A 16,870-nucleotide genomic window follows, 5' to 3' on the forward strand; every position below is an offset into this window, starting at 1 on the left:
GGGTTTGCTGATCATGGTTTGGGCTAACTGTAGTTTGAAATGGTATCTGAACTGACAAGCCATAGTTATGGCCACAACCAGATTCTGAAAACAGACCTGACCAGAGGATTGAAGTGGAGTGAAGAAGTTGAGTGCTGGGAGCAAGGGTAACAAAATGAGCAAAACATCACTAAAATAATGGCTACTCGATCGATGTCTAGAAATTCAGGCCATGCTTTGGTTTCTAGTTCGTGGTTAGGAAAAGCTCTTTAGCCCGGTATGAGAATGGAGTCAATATTTATCTTCCAAATTATCTCAAAGGAAGGGGACAAACTCCAGGCCACATCCTTTTGCTGGTTTTGTCAATCCCTGATGCTCTGGAAGGGGGAAATACGTGCAAGAAAATCCCATAATATTGAGTCTAATGGAAGAAGAAGATGATGATGAAGAAGAACACAACTGCAGATTTATACTCCACACTTCTTTCTGAATCAGAGACTCATAGCAGTTCACAATCTCCTATATCTTCTCCCCCCACAACAGACACCCTGTGAGGTGGGTGGGGCTAAGAGGGCTCTCACAGTGGCTGCCCTTTCAAGGACAACTCCTGCAATAACTATGGCTGACCCAAGGCCATTCCCAGCAGCTACAAGTGGAGGAGTGGAGAATCAAACCCAGTTCCCCCAGATAAGAGTCTGCACACTTAACCACTACACCAAATTGGCTGGAAAACAACCAAGAGAGCACAATAGAAAATTATCTTTAAAAAGCTACCACAAATAGCAGTATTAATGAGTGCCACACTCTAGGGGAAGAAGCACTTTTTATTTTTCCATCCAGTTGCTAATGATAAATGTAGCGCGTGTTGATGAAGGACCCAGCAAACATCAGACTTGTCTTCTCCACTGTGGGGTTTAATACACAAGACGTCATTAGCTGGCATCCAGTGGGGCAGCCTGACTAACTGCGTTGTGTTTGGCTAAACACACATTTTCCAGCTTTGAGCCTGCAGGAAATAATCCGAATCATCCATCAGACCCTTCGAGTCAACATTAGCCAGGCCGATATTGTTACAAAAAGCCATCCCTGGAGAGCAAGAGGCAGAATCCGTCAGGAAAGGAGCAAATCCCATTCATTTCCATCTCTCCCAGCCTTGCCGTCGGTTCCAGCCCATCGGCACAGTTCTAGATTTACGTATATAGAAAAGAAACGAGAAAACAAAGTCAGGCTTATCGGCGACGGGTTAAGTTGTGCTGGAATGCAGGACTGGCTGATGCTAAACCTTATGGGAGTCTGCATCATTATTCTAAAACAACAGAAGTTAAAAAAAAAAATTGCATTTGGAAGGGCTCAATTCGCAGAGACGTTTTAGAAGAAATAGTATGGATTGACTTCACACCCTCTGTACAGTCTTGTACCATGTCCCACCAGACCGTTCCGCTTGGTGCCAGCACAGCAAGCTTTTCATTTATTTGGTGGTGTCATAATGGGAGGAAAACTGATTAATCTTCCACGGTTCCAAGTTGACATAGCAGCCCAAGATATTTATTGATAAATTGGAGAAGAGGCTATTAACGAGATGATCTAGTCGCCCAGTGCCCCTATCAGCTGCTGCAAAGTGAGAGAAGAGAAATGGGACATTGTGCTCAATCAACACACGGATGCTACATGCTCTTGACAAGAAGAGGTTCCAGGGAAACAAGAATACCTGGTGCCCTCCTGCTGCTGTTCCTTAGTGCCATTGCTCACTCTCAGGTTGGCGTGAGCTGCTGCCTGCTTCCTCGCTCATCAGCTGTATGAGCAAGTACGAGGCTGGTGTTGAGGAGGAGGGGCAAAGGGGTCTCTCCAAAATGAGGCATTATGCCTGAGGACCCCTCTCCCCCGCACACATGAAGATCACAAAGCCGAAATATTCTCCCTTGGACAAGAAAATAACCCTGCCATTTTGATTGGGCCAGACTTCTGCTTTACTGCCTCAGAGTTGAGAAGTGGAAGAAAAGGAAACATGACATTATTTTTAAATTATTTTTATTGTTTTAACATGGTTTTACCATGTCCTGTAAGCCGCCCTGAGCCTGCCTCGGCGGGGAGGGCGGGGTATAAATAAAATTTATTATTATTTTATTATTAAAAGCACCATCACAATTATAATGCATTCCTTGGAATGAGGAACTCTGGGAGGTAAAATTCCTTCCTGTAAGGAACATCTGTCTGGGGGAAGTGATGCTCTGTATTCTTGGTGCTTGGGAGCACCAACGGTGTGAGGGCATCTAGTGTCCTGGCCCCACTGATGGACCTCCTGATGGCACCTAGGTTTTTTGGCCACTGTGTGACACAGAGTGTTGGACTGGATGGGCCATTGGCCTGATCCAACATGGCTTCTCTTATGTTCTTAACAGGAGAAATGACAGATAATAAGTTTGGCCTAATGCTGCTTGCCCTATTTCTTTTTTTTTAAAAAACCCTTTCCCTTTATTTCCTTTTAAAGAAGCAACTTAGCTCCTTATTAAATCCCACATGTCCATCTGTAGAAAGATGTCGGTTTCACTGCAGCACCGTACATCAGGCCCGTAGCCATGGTGGGTCCGGGGGGGGGGGCACGGCCCCTCCACCCAAACCCCACTTCCACCTGTGTGGTCCCTCCTTTCCCCATTGCTCTCCCTGTGGCCCCATTTTTGCCGCCGTCACCGCTCTCCCCAGGCTCTTCCCACCCCATTCTTACCTCCCCAGCTCTCCCCGCAGCCCCGTTTTTGCTGCCGCCACTCTCCCCGGGCTCTTCCCAAGCCCCTTTTTCGCCACCGCTGCTCTCCCCGGACTCTTCCCTGCCTCCTAAGCTCACTCCACAGCCCCGTTTTCACTGCTGCTGCTCTCTCCGGGCTCTTCCCTGCCTCTCCCGCTCTTCCCGCAGCCGTTTTCGCTGCTGCTGCCCTCCCCAGGCTCTTCCCTGCCTCCCAAGCTCTCCCCCCCAGCCCCATTTTTGCTGCTGCCGCTCTCCCCAGACTCTTCTTCCCACCCCCAAAAGTGTGAGAGAGAGAGAGCTGGGGCCTGGAGGCTGGCTGCTGGAAGAAGCAGCCAAGACTCCACAGCCCCCACCCAAAATTTTATGTCCTGGGCCCCCCCACCCCAAAATTTCTGGCTACGGGGCTGCTGTACATTAGAATAATTCCTGGAAAATACCTGCAGGCAACAGCTACACTTTTATATACCCTGTTTCCCTGAAAATAAGACCTACCCAAAAAATAAGCCCTAGCAGGATTTCTATGCATTTGTTAAATATAAGCCCTACCCCGATAATAAGACCTAGTGATGGGCGTCGCAAAAAATTCAGGATGGAATTCCGGGTCTGGAGAGTTATGACAATGTTCCAGAAGATGACTTAACTGTATTTGAATAAATGTAGATTGTTGTATCATACTTAATAAAAAATAAGGCATCCCCTGAAAATAAGCCCAGTGTGTCTTCTTGAGAAAAAAACAAATATAAGACAGTGTCTTATTTTCGGGGAAACACAGTATCTATCTACATAGAGAGAGACAATGAAGTCAAGTTTCTTTGGTTGCACTGAGCAAGCTGTAGACCTTGGGACACACACCACAAAAGTGATGGTTTTGCAGAGATAGAAGCCAAACAAACTCCACTGTCAGATGTTCTAAGAATGTTATTTCAAGATATGGGAGGAAATCAATCAAAGATTCACCCAAGTAGTAGCACGGTTAGACCAACACCAAAAGGACCACACTCTCTTTCTTCCTGGGGCATTTTGCACGCATACAAGTTTCAGCAAGTAAGATCAGTAAACACTGGGCAGGATGGCGAATCCATGGTATGTTAAGACTACCTTTATTTTCCCCAGACAGCAGACTGAGTCCTCCTGCCCTGCTTATCTCCCAACTGTTCTATGCATACAAAATGTTACATTTAGGGGTGATCAGGGACTGAATTTAGGATGCGTGAAAGGCCCTTCTTCAGTCTTACAGGAAACTAAAACATTAAGCTATTATCCCTATCATGGACAATAAATGCCTTTCCAAGGCAGGAGTTTGACTTTGTAACCCGAGTACTATCTTCTTGCCTCACATGAATCAGCGGCTCCCTCTACTGGCCAACAAGATGCAGTTCACAACTAGGAAAATGTTTGCCATGACCAGGACAGTGTCCAGGCAAGGTCCTAAAAGTGCTGCTTGCAAACAGGTGTCATGCAGTGTCCAGCAATAATCCAAACAAGGAAAAAAACCCACACACAGTGTCTGTACGGACAAGTGGGAGTCTCATTTCCTGATCTTGCTTGCAGCACTTTCTAGGTCTGAACAAGCCACTTGTACTTTTTGCCTCTGGCAGTGGGAACTTGGGCTACAGTATTAGGATTGCTTACTTTGCTATCTCTCTTCTTTTGACTCTTACCACACAATCTCAATTTTAACACAGGACTGCTCAGCTTGGCCCCTAGAAACCCCCTTTTCTGGCTTTGCCAAGGAGTGTTTTTTCTTCTTCTTTTAAACATTGAAGTTTATATACAGTAGTGGCCTTGTGGGCACCTTTGGAATTCTGACACAGTGCAGAGAGCACAGCCCAAAATGGCTTCTAAAGGCAGAGCTAGCCTCAAAATGGCTGCCACAGTTTTCCCTGAGCCACAAAGTGAAGATCCTTCTTTGTGTTGTGATAACAGCTGCTGCTGAAGCAACATTTAAATCTCCAATGGCCAATTAGAAGACTTGCTGGACAAAAGCCCCACCTGGCCCCACTCATTATCTAAAAAAACTTGGTGGGTGCCAGGAAAGGTGCTGGGAGGTGCCCACGGGCACCATGTTGAGGACTCCTGATATACAGAAATTGCTCAGCTACCATAAACCAGCTGAGCTGGCTATACTTAGTTGCTCAGTTCAATTTTTTGTAGGCCTAACTATAACAGTTAAGGTATTTCACCTCCCCCAACACTTGCAAAATAATCAGGTTTGGTGCCTTTCAAGAGTGCCCACCAAAATCCTGGCACTCTGCAAATGCCTTCCCCAGTCATCTACACTTTCCGTCCAGCAAGCTGGGTACTCATTTTACCGACCTCGGAAGGATGGAAGGCTGAGTCGACCTGAGCCAGCTACTTGAACCCAGCTTCCGCTGGGATTGAACTCAGGTCGTGAGCAGAGAGTTCAGACTGCAGTACTGCAGCTTTACCACTCTGCGCCACGGGGCTCCTAGTTTATCTGCTTGCAAGCTGATATGTAGCTAGGACTAAAAAGATTTAAACTATAGAGTACCTGTAGCTCCAGGCTTCGCGTGTCTTCAAGCCGTCCCATGCTCTTTATACACCTTCTGCCACGTGCTCTTTCACTGGCTTCCCCAGGGATGGCAGCTAACCTCAACAGCCAGTGACGGTTGCATCTAAGCCCGACCGCTTCGTAATGTGCATCTTTGTGACTTCCTCGGCGCAAGTCGGGTGAATGCCAACCGTCTTCAGCATTTGTGAATAGGTAGCACCGCATCTGGACAGAAGGGAAGAACACAGGCAGGTAAAACACTCAAAGAATCACAGAGTTGGAAGGGACCTCCTGAGGTCATCTAGTCCAACCCCCTGCACAATGCAGGAAATTCACAAGTACTTCCCCCTAAGTTCACAGGATCAGCATTGCTGTCAAATGTCCACAAAAGGTAACAAAACGACTTAAGGTATCTGGAGACCTCTTGGGCTACGTCTGGCAATGGTAGACCAACACTGGCATGGCGCCCTGGGTTTGCTTTGATGGCTGTGGCTCAGTGGCAGAGCACAGGTTTTCCACACAGAAGGTCCCTCTGACACCTCTCAGGATCTCAGGGGCAGATCAAAAGGCAAAGCTGCTTCTGCCAAAGCCCTGGGAGAGCCACTGCTCATTAGATAGCCATGAGTTAGATGGATCCGACAGTCAGCCAATGCAGCATAAAGGTGGCTCCATCTTTCATGCTTATATGTCCCTGTGCCTCTTCCTAAACACAACTTTAGTAGCCAAGCATTTTTAAGATTACTTGAATCTTACCACCATGTACTCAGTAGGTGGACAAGATGCTCTTTGTTTCAGCTCCCCTCCTAGGAGATAATACCAGTGGCCTACCTTACAGTTATTTGAATCAGAACAACGTAATTGCCATTGATGTTCAGCAGTACTACTACTACTACTACTACTACAGCCAAGGCTTTCTTTGAGCAGGAATGCACAGGAACGCAGTTCCAGCCGGCTTAGCATCAGGGGGTTTGGCCTAATATGCAAATGAGTTCCTGCTGGGCCTTTCTGAAGAAAAAGCCCTGTGTGAAACAATGATGATGCCAGGGGTGTGTGGCCTAATATGCAAATGAGTTCCTGCTAGGCTTTTTATACAAATATACGTCAATTGTTTTCTATATTTTAAACTCAAGAATCATGAAATGAAACGTCATGGCTTGATCTTTCAATGTAAAAAAGCACCCAACACACACACACACACACACAAACCTTTGGCTATTATTTTTAAGTTTGTCTGGGCAAGGCAGAGTGCTGATCAGATTTCACATACTTCCTTTGAGCAGGGTCTTTTGGATGGAACATCAAAAAGATGACTTTTTTTCAGTTTTTTAAAAAAGCCTAACCAGAATTTTTTACTGCTAACAATTAATGGACTGCAAAACATATGCAAGAAATATGCATAGCCTATAATCACTGGTTTCTGAGCCACCCCTCCCCTTGACCCAGGCTCTGCCGTCTTAATTTGATCTGGTTTTCATTTGGCTTAGTTTCTAACAAGAATATACATAAGGACTCTGAAAAAGGAGGAGTGGTGGCTTGGAGACAGAGAATGCACTTTGCCTCCAGAAGGCTCCAGGTTCAATCTCCAGCATCACCAGTAAAAGGGTCTCAGGTACCAGCCACTAGGGAAAACTCTTCTCCCTGCCTGAGACTTGGAGAGCTGCTGCGAATCACAGCCAATGATACTGAGCTAAGTGGACTAACATTCTGATTCACTATAAGGCAGCTTGAATATGTTCATACAACCTGGGCTTTTTTTTGGTAGAAAAAGCCCAGCAGGAACTCATTTCCATATTAGGCCACACCCAACATCACCGTTGTTTCACACAGGGCTTTTTAACAGAAGAGGCCCAGCAGGAACTCATTTGCATATCAGGCCACACCCCCTGATGCCAAGCCAGCCAGAACTCCGTTCCTGCTCAAAAAAAGCCCTGCATACAATTATCCATTTATTTACTTTCTTTATAGTCCACCTTTCTCACTGTGACACAAGGCAGATCACAAAGAACAAGTCAGTGAAATCAGCAATAAAATCCAATAGACAATGCAATAGGATTTGACTTGTAGAAATCTGGATACAACCAGAGGTGAAGCAAAGTACAACTATTTAACATGTTAAATGAATGTCAAAAGTACACAGTAGGAACCTACTTACTAGAAAGCAGTAGGGCAATAACATCTGAAGCAAACCCCCTGACAGATTTTCAAAAGCCTGCACATCCTACGCTTAGATTTTACTCTCTTCATCGAAACGGTTCATTCTATAGGCTCCAAGCTGATCATCTCTGCAGAAGCTAGACTTTTATCTGCATTTCTCATATCCTTCTGCTGCCAACCACTTGAGGGCAGCAGTGACAAGGAAAAAGAACACCCCATGCAGCTACAGTCTTCCCTGGAAATTAAAACCTGGTGTTGGGTTTGAGGAGCAAAAATATCTATTTAATAGGAAAATACTGAAAATGGCCTATCTGCATATGGATCTTCTCCATGCCTCTCCAGAGAGAGACCTTGCTTTTATACAACATGAAGTTCCATACTCTATAAAGGCACACATGAAAATCCTGCTCTCCTAATACCCCTCTCACATTCTCTCTACCCACCTTTGAACATTTCCTTTTTATCAAATATTGACTGATGGAAATGGTGGCATATGTGTTTCTCCCAGTTTGGTGCAGTGGTTGAGTGTGCGGACTCTTATCTGGGAGAACCGGGTTTGATTCCCCACTCCTTCACTTGCACATGCTAGCATGGTCATGGGTCAGCCACAGCTCTGGCAGAGGTTGTCCTTGAAAGGGCAGCTGCTGTAAGAGCCCTCTCCAGCCCCACCCACCTCACAGGGTGTCTGTTGTGGGGGAGGAAGGGAAAGGAGATTGTGAGCTGCTCTGAGACTCTTCAGAGTGGAGGGCGGGATTTATATCCAATAGCTTCTTCTTCTTCTTTTCTTTATCCTCACAACACCCCTGTGAAGTAGGTTATGCTGAAATAGCAAGAATGTGACTGGCCCATGTTCACTCAGCGAGTTTCATGGATCAGCAAGGATTTGAACCTGACTCTCTGCAGTCTTAATCTGATGCTCTAACTACGACACCATTTTGTCTCTGATCCACTTTAAACCAAGAACTGCCAAAAATTTCCAAGCAAGGGCCATGGAAGAGCAGCAACCCTGGATCAGACAAATGGTCTGTGTCGGGGTGGCCAAACTGCAGCTCAGGAGCTACATGGGGCTCTTTCACACATATTATATGGCTCGCAAAAGCTGCCCGCCCCCCCGCCCCCCCACTGGCCAGGTTGGATAAGGCATTTCTCTCTTTAAATCACTTCGCCAAGCCAGCCTGCAGCTTGGAGAATGTGTTTAAAGTTGCTTTCTTTCTACCTCTCTCCCCAACTTACTTGCCTTGCAGCTCTCAAACATCCAGGGGCAAGATTCTGGTACCTTTGCATATTAGGTCACACACCCCTGATGTAGCCAATCCTCCAAGAGCTTACAAAAAAGAGCCTTGTAAGCTCTTGGAGGATTGGCTACATCAGGGGTGTGTGGCCTAATATGCAAAGGAGCTCCTGCTAGAATTCCACCCCTGCAAACATCTGACATGCATGTCTTGTGGCTCTCAAACATTTTACATTTATTCTATGTGGCTCTTATGTTAAGTATGTTTGGCCACCCCTTATCTATGTAGTTCAGCATCCTGTCTCCCACAATGGCCAACAAGATGCCCCACGGACACTAAATACAGCACAGAGGCCAAACCATTGCTCCCACACCAGCAATTGTCATTCAGAGGGATACTGCCTCTGTACAGGGAGGCTCTATCTACCCATCATGGCTAACAGTCTCTGATGGACCTATCCAGCATAAGAAGCATCTCTTCCCAGAGTTATAGTCCTTAACCAGGTCAAAAGATCCTGCCACTGAAAATACTGAAGGGTCTGATAATGAATCTTTGATGTCTCAATCCTGAGCAGGGATTTAAATTCTGGTTTACTATGCCCAAATCAGCCATTGCACCACATTGGCATTGCAAGTTAGCTTGCATTTGTTCAACCCTTCTGCACCAACTCAACCCTTTCAGTATTCAGCCTCCTTTGGTTCCATTTCCCACTCAGCCGTTGGATGCTGTTTGCCCTTCTTCCCCGATTAGCATCCTCGGTCTGCAAGTGTGCAGATTATGCTGGATTTGCACAAATTCTATAGGCACAGAATTGGCATTTCAGCAGGTGATGGGGTACAGGAAACCCTCTTAACCATTTTGAACCACAGACGTTTCTATCGTATCCCCCTCCTCTTTGGACTTCTAGTCACTCTCATTTCAAAAATCCATGCAGATCTAAGGAGCAGAGGGGGAAAAAAAACTACTCTGAGCTTCTCTATGAAGCTTTGATGATTGCTCCTTTTAAAAGAGAGGCCTCCACACAAAATGTAATCAAAACAAGCTTTTCATCCCGTTTTCTGTCTGTCCGTTTAAAAGGAAAGCTTCTGAATGTTTCGATGATCATTTTTTATCTGGAGAACAGAAAAGCTGGGAGAGCTTTCCCTTTGTTGCATTTTGAAGAGTTAACAGCTGCAGGGTGAATTTGATTTGGTGGTGGTGGGGGGGGATGTTCGACAGCAGGGTTTGCCAAGAAGCATATTTTATAAATATAAATACAAAAATCTGGCATGTCCGTCACTAAGCCCACTATTTATTAATAAAGAACAGCCATATTTTAATGAAAATAGAGGAAATGAGACATAAAAGAAACCTAAAACATGAGTTTGGGGTTTTTTTTAGCCATGCCAACATTAAGCCACTATCTTTCATAATCTTACAGTAACATAAAAGAACGAGCTTTCAAATTCTCCCTCCCCCACTGCCATTCTTTATTACTTACTTGATTCCAAGGGCAAAGCCCTGAATAACTTCGCCTGCATTTGGACCAATGAAATGAAGGCCAAGGATTTGCTGTTCTTGGGCACGTGAACACACCATCTGAAATTAATACAGAAGGGGAGGAAAGAAACAAGAGAGGGCAATTGACTTGAGTAAATTAGGGCTACACCAAACACATTAAACAATGAAGAACTAGTAGCACCTCAGAGAACAACATGATTTGGGGGGATACAAGCTTTCAAGAGTCAAAGGTCTAGCTCAGGGGTGGCCAAACTTGCTTACCGTAAGAGCCACATAGAATAAATGTGAGATGTTGGAGAGCCATGAGGCATGAATGCCAGATGTTTGAGGGAAGGGAGGGAGGGAAATAGATTGGGGAGGGAGATGTAGAAAGAAAGCAACTTAAATGCATTCTCCAAGCCAGCTGACAGGGCAGTGGGGGCTGAGAGCCACACCATATGGGTAAAAGAGCCACACGTGGTTCTTGAGCCACGGTTTGGCCACCCGTGGTCTAGCTCTTCTACTGCAGACCAAGACACTTCTCTCTGAAACACTGTTGTTGTTGTTCAGTCGCACAGTCGAGTCCAACTTTTTGCGACCCCATGAACAAAGTCACGCCAGGCCCTGAAACATTACACAATGTATTTTGCTTACATAGTGCTCTGATGCACAGGGTTACATATGTACTGCAATTTCATGATTGTGCAGCACGGGTGGGTATGGCTCATTGGACGCATCCCAAAGATTATTGCTTTTTCCTTTTTTTTTTTTAAAGCTATACATTGGGGGTGGCCAACGGTAGCTCTCCAGATGTTTTTTGCCTACAACTCCCATCAGCCTCAGCCAGCATGGCCAATGGCTGGGGCTGATGGGAGTTGTAGGCAAAAAACATCTGGAGAGCTACCATTGGCCACCCCTGCTATACTATAATGAAAACAGCAAAGCTTAACACTTTGTAGCTTTCATCATGTTCTTGACAAAGTTGGGCACTGTAGAGGCAACATGGTGAACTTCCACCTGTCAGTTCCCTGTCTTTAATATTTGCTGTGATGCCTTAAACAAATTGAAACTGCCAGTGATTATGGTTTTTTTATCTGATCACGTCATAAGCTGCCTCGAGTGTGAGGTAGTGGAGATATGTTTAATTTTATTTACGCCATTTCTAGTCCACCTTTCTTACTGACACTCAAGACAACTTCAAAATTTAAAATGATGCACTAAGAATATATATATATATATATATATATATATATATATATTTAATTTAATAAATATATATTAAATTAAATATATATTTAAATATATATATTTAAAATTAGAAAACATACAACCCACAGTGAATAGGGCTGAGTTACATAATTAGAGCAGTGTGAAATAATGAAAAAGTACTGAATTGCAAATAATGAATAAGTACTGAATTGCACAATGGGAGAACAACTGGTGAACGATGCAATAAACTATGTGACAGGAACAACTAATAACATAATAAATAATTGGAAACTAATTCCGTCAGGCTCTCCGAAAAAAGTCTACCTTTAAGTTATGTTGGCCATTTGTGAGACAAGATGCTGGTTTAGACAGAGCACTGGTCTGGTCCAGCAGGGCTCTTCTTATGTCTGCATGGACATAACCACTATCTATTGATTTTGACTGGCAATAGCTTTTCAAAGTCTCAAGCAGATGTCCTGTGACTTCACCCATTTAACCAGTGATGCTGTGGTTTAATCCTGGGACAACCAGTGTAAAAAACAGATGCTGTACCACCAACTTAAAACCCGCCTCTCCAAAGAAAACTGGTTCAGGTTTGTTTGTTTGCAACTTGTGAACATATATGAAGCCTGCCTTATACCAGCGTTGCTTTCTCTGACTGGCAGCTGCACTAGAAGAGAGAGAAGGACTTCCCCAGTTCTACTGAGAGAACCTTTAAATAAGGTGCCAAGGATTCTTGAACTGGGAATTACTTGTATGTAAAACACATTCACTACCACTGAGATATTATCTTGCCCCATGTCCCATGGAAGTCAGAGGGATGTCATCTGCACCAGCAGCCAGTGGTAAACAGGGGGGGTGATAAGCATTACCCCAGGTCTGGTAGCAAGCAGTGTGGAAGTGGGAGGAAGGGATTAGAGGTGAGGCTTTGGGCCAACCGTTGTACTCTCTGCTGACAAGTAGCCCTCCTGCAATACAAGTTGCCGATCGAGGATAGAGAGCATCATTCAAATCAGAACCACGATTGACATTAGCAACACTTACTTTTATATAACACTGGGCAGCATCTCTTTCAGGCACATAAAATTCCAAAGGCTTATAAAATGCATGGTATACCTGATTGAAAGGAATATGAAACAAAGAATCCCTGCAATTAGTATTCTGATCTATTACAGTTAATATTTTTTATATTGGCTTTGCCAAAAGCCACTTGGAGACACAGAGGCCTACATGCAGTTTTACACTGGGAGGAAATAGCATCTCTTGAAAATATCATCTCGGCACCCATATGCTTTATATTTCTACCCCATTCTCCCCTAATGGGACTTCAAACAGCTGGCAGCATCATTTGTGTTATTCTCCGTGTTATCCTCATGACCATCACGCTCTGAGGTAGTGTTAGACTCAGAACTAACAACTCACTCTAGTTCACCCAGAGAGCTTCCGTGGCAGAGTATCTTTACAAGTGGCCACCATCCAGCCCACTAAATGCAGTTACTTGTAAAGCAAAGTGACACTATTTCACTTACATTCTTCAGAAGTCGAATTGTCATGAGTGCCAAACAAAATCAAACCCCCACTCCCAGTCCTCAAAAAGCACAAGTACAAAATGGGTGTCATGCAAGAACTGTGCAATGAGCTCCTCCAATCTAATGGAAGAAGGCGGTCAACATCTGAAATTTACTTCTATTAGGGTTTGTAGAATCTTTCGGGCTCAAGTGCCGTGTTCGACTAAAGAAAGTTTTTCTTCCAGACGTTTCGTTCTCGGCTGCGGAGAACATCCTCAGTGGCGTTGCAGCCGGAGCAGGCGCTCTGACCTTCTTGGCTGCTGTGCATTGAGTGAGGCCAGGGCTGCTGGAGAGCTGCTATTTCTAGGCTGGAGGGGGTGTGGTGAAAGGGCAATAGGTTTGTGGACGTGCCCATTGTTTGGTGGGGCTTCCTGGAAGGGTAGTGATAAGGAAACTGGCTGTTGAATGTGTTACCAGCCGTGATATGTGTGTTACCAGCCGTGAAAACCTGAAATCTTTACTTCTATTGTCCAGTGCTGGAGGCAAAGGTCTGCTTAGTTCTTTGATAAGAGATTTCGGCAGGATTCCTACTTCTGGCAGTGTGTGTGAGAGAGAAACTTGCCTTGCTCACTTGATGCACTGCTTGATTTTATAGATCCCAGCCTCACTCACTTCTTTGAACAACTGCAAGGCCCAGCCTAGCTTGGCTGCACACCACAACAGAACAAGAGCTAGATATCTACATATTTTTATACCACCATTTCCCCAAAGAGTCATGACAGCCTGAATGGTTCTTTTCACCCCGGCTTGGTCCTGCATGGTAGGCTGCATTGAGAGAACGACTGGCCCAAGGACCCCCTAGTAAGCTTCATGTGATGCTCTGTATTCTTGGTGCTTGTGGGGGGGGGGGGCATAGTGGGAGGGCTTTTAGTGCCCTGACCCCACTGACGGATCTCCTGATGGCGCCTGAATACAGAGCATCACTGGCCAATTCAGTGACGCTCTGTATTCTTGGTGCTTGGAAGGGGCAAAGTGGGAGGGCTTCTAGTGTTCTGATCCCACTGATGGACCTCCTGATGGCGCCTGGTTTATTTGGCCACTGTGTAACACAGAGTGTTGGACTGGATGGGCCATTGGCCTGATTCAACATAGCTTCTCCTATGTTCTTATGTTGTATAGATTTGAACTTGGAGGACTCTCCAGTTCTCCTCCAACCAGTATGCTAAACTGACTTCATCAAGATGGCTGCTCAATTCTTCCAGTCTGTGACCATGCCAATGAAGGGTCAAGCATACCTCTATGTTATCTGGCCCCAAATGGCCTGAGGCTTCTTCTTCCGAGAGACCTACACATCCATATTCCAGGGGTGTGAAAACAGTTGTGGGCACCTCCAAAACAAACAACAACATGGTTACTCTCAAAATGAAATAATATAATGCCCTCTCACTCCATTGCTCAGTGTCAGTTTCTCCATAAATTCAGGTGGGTAGCCATGTTGGACTGAAGCAGTGTTACAAAGTTTGAGTTCAGTAGCACCTTTAAGGCCAACGAAGTTTCATTCAAGGTATAAGCTTATACCTTGAAAAAAAACAAACCAGTTTCTGCAAAAGCTGTGCTGGTCAGTGTTGAATCTTTCTGTGGTGGAGCTCTAAGGTTATGAAATATCCAACTTTATTCAAGCAACCTCCAGGCAAAGATTCTGCATGCAGCTTCCCAGGTGGGAGCACTTCCTAACCAGCGAGCGGCAACAATTGACGTTAAAAACGTTTTTTTTTAAAAAAAAAGCATTTTGAGTTTTGCTGATACAAGAGCAAATAAGTACACTTAGCAATTCACCCGCCCACCCTGTTGAATCAGATGTCAAATCCAAGTAAAAAAATAAAAGACGAGGAAAGCAAAATTATGATCCTGCCTCTGCAGAGCAGTGGCAGTTTGTGATCTTTGCAACGAGTCACTTTGAAAGGCTATGGAAGGAAAAGATAAATACTCACATTGTCATAATCCATTAGTTCTTTCGACTGGCCAAACAAACGCCGAGCCAGCAGCTTCCCTGCAGCGATTGCCGTCGGTGTTAGTTCAGGACGACCCTGAGAGCAGATGACAAAATATCTCTATCAGCTTGAGAAAGATGCAAGAACAGAAGGGGAGGAGCAGCAGCAGAACCTCCAAGATCCTCACCTGGCAATCTTTATTTAGCATTTCTGTACTTCTTCTTGTCTTCAGAGTGCCTCATGTGCCTCATCTTGATGTTATCTTTACAACAGCCCAACAAGGAAGCCTGATCATTTTTATCCCCATATTGCTCAGGGTGGCATTGGGTGAGAACAACAGGAAATGCCTTGCTTAGGGCCACCTGCAGGGTTCATGGCTAAGAGGACATCAGAACCAGCAACCTCCCCTACAGTAGGACATTCCCTCAGCTATACAAGCCTGTTGGATAATATAAGATCCATATATTGCACTTTTTGATTCACATGACATACAAGGCCAATGAAGACCAAGTCCTATGAAGAAAGGTTGAAGGAGCTGGGCATGTTTAGCCTGGAGAGGAGGCAGCTGAGAGGTGATGTGATCACCATCTTCTTGAAGGTCATATAAAGGATGATGTGGAATTGTTTTCTGCAGCCCCAGAATATAGAACCAGAATCAATGGGTTAAAATTAAATCAAAAGAGTTTCCAGCTCAACATTAGGAAGAACTTCCTGACCATTAGAGTGGTTCCTCAGTGGAAAAGACTTCCTCAGGAGGTGGTGGGCTCTCCTCCCTTGGAGGTTTTTAAACAGAAGCTAGATGGCCATCTGACAGCAATGTGGATCCTGTGAATTTAGGGGGCGGTATTTGTGGGTTTCCTGAATTGTGCAGGGGGTTGGACTAGATAACCCTGGAGGTCCCTTCTAACTCTATGATTCTAAGGCAGCTCTCAACCAACTTAAAAGCTGAAATACAGCCGATAAGAAGAGCAACTAAACACCTGAAAAGACGAGCAACAAAACACAGTATCTACACAAAAGGCAACAAAAAGACATTACCACCAATACCCAGTTCAGACCCATAGGCTCTTCTAGAATCTTAAGTTGTTGTCTACAGACCAAAGCAAAATGGTCAGAAGGGGGATTTCACAACTGTTAACTACCCACCATATGCCTTTCATGTTGGTGCAACATGAAGGGTCTAAATCAAGTAAATAAATAATAAATACGGCTGAAAATGGGGGAAGATAAAACACTGGTCGATGGTGAGGAGAAAAGGAAGCAGGGGGAGATGAGAATATGGAGGCTGCCTGGTGGAAGGAAAGAAAAAATAGATAAGGGAGAAAGATACAGGGGAAAGTGAGAAGCCCCCTACAAGGCCTTGTGGGTTCCCCACAGCTCAACTCAACTGCTGGTACTGCACAGAATTTTCCCAGGAGAGGCTTCCAGGGGGAGGTAAAGCGGTGGAGGGGGAGAAGAGGGAAAATGACTCCGGTTGGTGGGTGGAAAGAAAGCTAGGAAGCAGGGAAAGGAGACAGGCTATAGGTGCTTTCTGGGAAAGGAAAGAGGAAATAGTGGGGGACCCAAAACAAGTCCATGTGGGTTCCCTGCTTATATATCTTATTACTAAACTTTTTCACAACTGTGACTTGACTTCAATAGCTCCTTCTTTACTGTATCTTTCTCTGCAGCATATGAACATAACACTGGGAATATAAAGCATCCTTCTCAAATGATTGAAATTACAGGGGGGAACAGATCATCCTAAATCCTTTAATAAAAGTCAGAAGGCATTGCCAAGAGTGTGTAAGGGATCCTTGAGAATTTACAAAGAACACAACGGATTATAGTATACTCCAAAATACTATCCTGCATCCTGGGCACCAAGCCCTAAGCCTAAGACTATAGTTATTGCAACATTTTTAACCTGCTTTTCAAGGGGCCCTCAGTGGCTTGCAATGTTGCCATATAATACATTTTTAATCTTGTTTGATAAATTGCCTTGAATCCCAGTAGGGATTTAAACCTGAGCCTCCCAGGTCTTCGGTTGAAACTCTAACCACTACACCACACTACACCTCTTTAAA

At 44.8% G+C, this 16,870-nt stretch overlaps 1 protein-coding gene across 1 annotated transcript in view; it reads right to left on the minus strand.

Annotated features, from left to right (window-relative positions):
* Window positions 1-783: 783 nt before the first annotated feature.
* Window positions 784-16,870, minus strand: part of TXNRD2 (thioredoxin reductase 2) — a 70,676-nt gene continuing 54,589 nt past the window's right edge. Inside the window, exons 13-18 of the mRNA XM_060248943.1 lie at window positions 14,805-14,900; window positions 14,109-14,201; window positions 12,350-12,421; window positions 10,098-10,195; window positions 5,232-5,456; window positions 784-1,175 (exon numbers count right to left, since the gene is read on the minus strand). Coding sequence (XP_060104926.1) covers window positions 5,333-5,456; window positions 10,098-10,195; window positions 12,350-12,421; window positions 14,109-14,201; window positions 14,805-14,900 — 483 coding nt within the window. The 3' untranslated portion in view covers window positions 784-1,175; window positions 5,232-5,332. The remainder of the gene's footprint in view (window positions 1,176-5,231; window positions 5,457-10,097; window positions 10,196-12,349; window positions 12,422-14,108; window positions 14,202-14,804; window positions 14,901-16,870) is intronic.

This window comes from Heteronotia binoei, chromosome 11 (genome assembly GCF_032191835.1).
Source record: "Heteronotia binoei isolate CCM8104 ecotype False Entrance Well chromosome 11, APGP_CSIRO_Hbin_v1, whole genome shotgun sequence".
NCBI classification, from domain to species: Eukaryota; Metazoa; Chordata; class Lepidosauria; order Squamata; family Gekkonidae; genus Heteronotia; species Heteronotia binoei.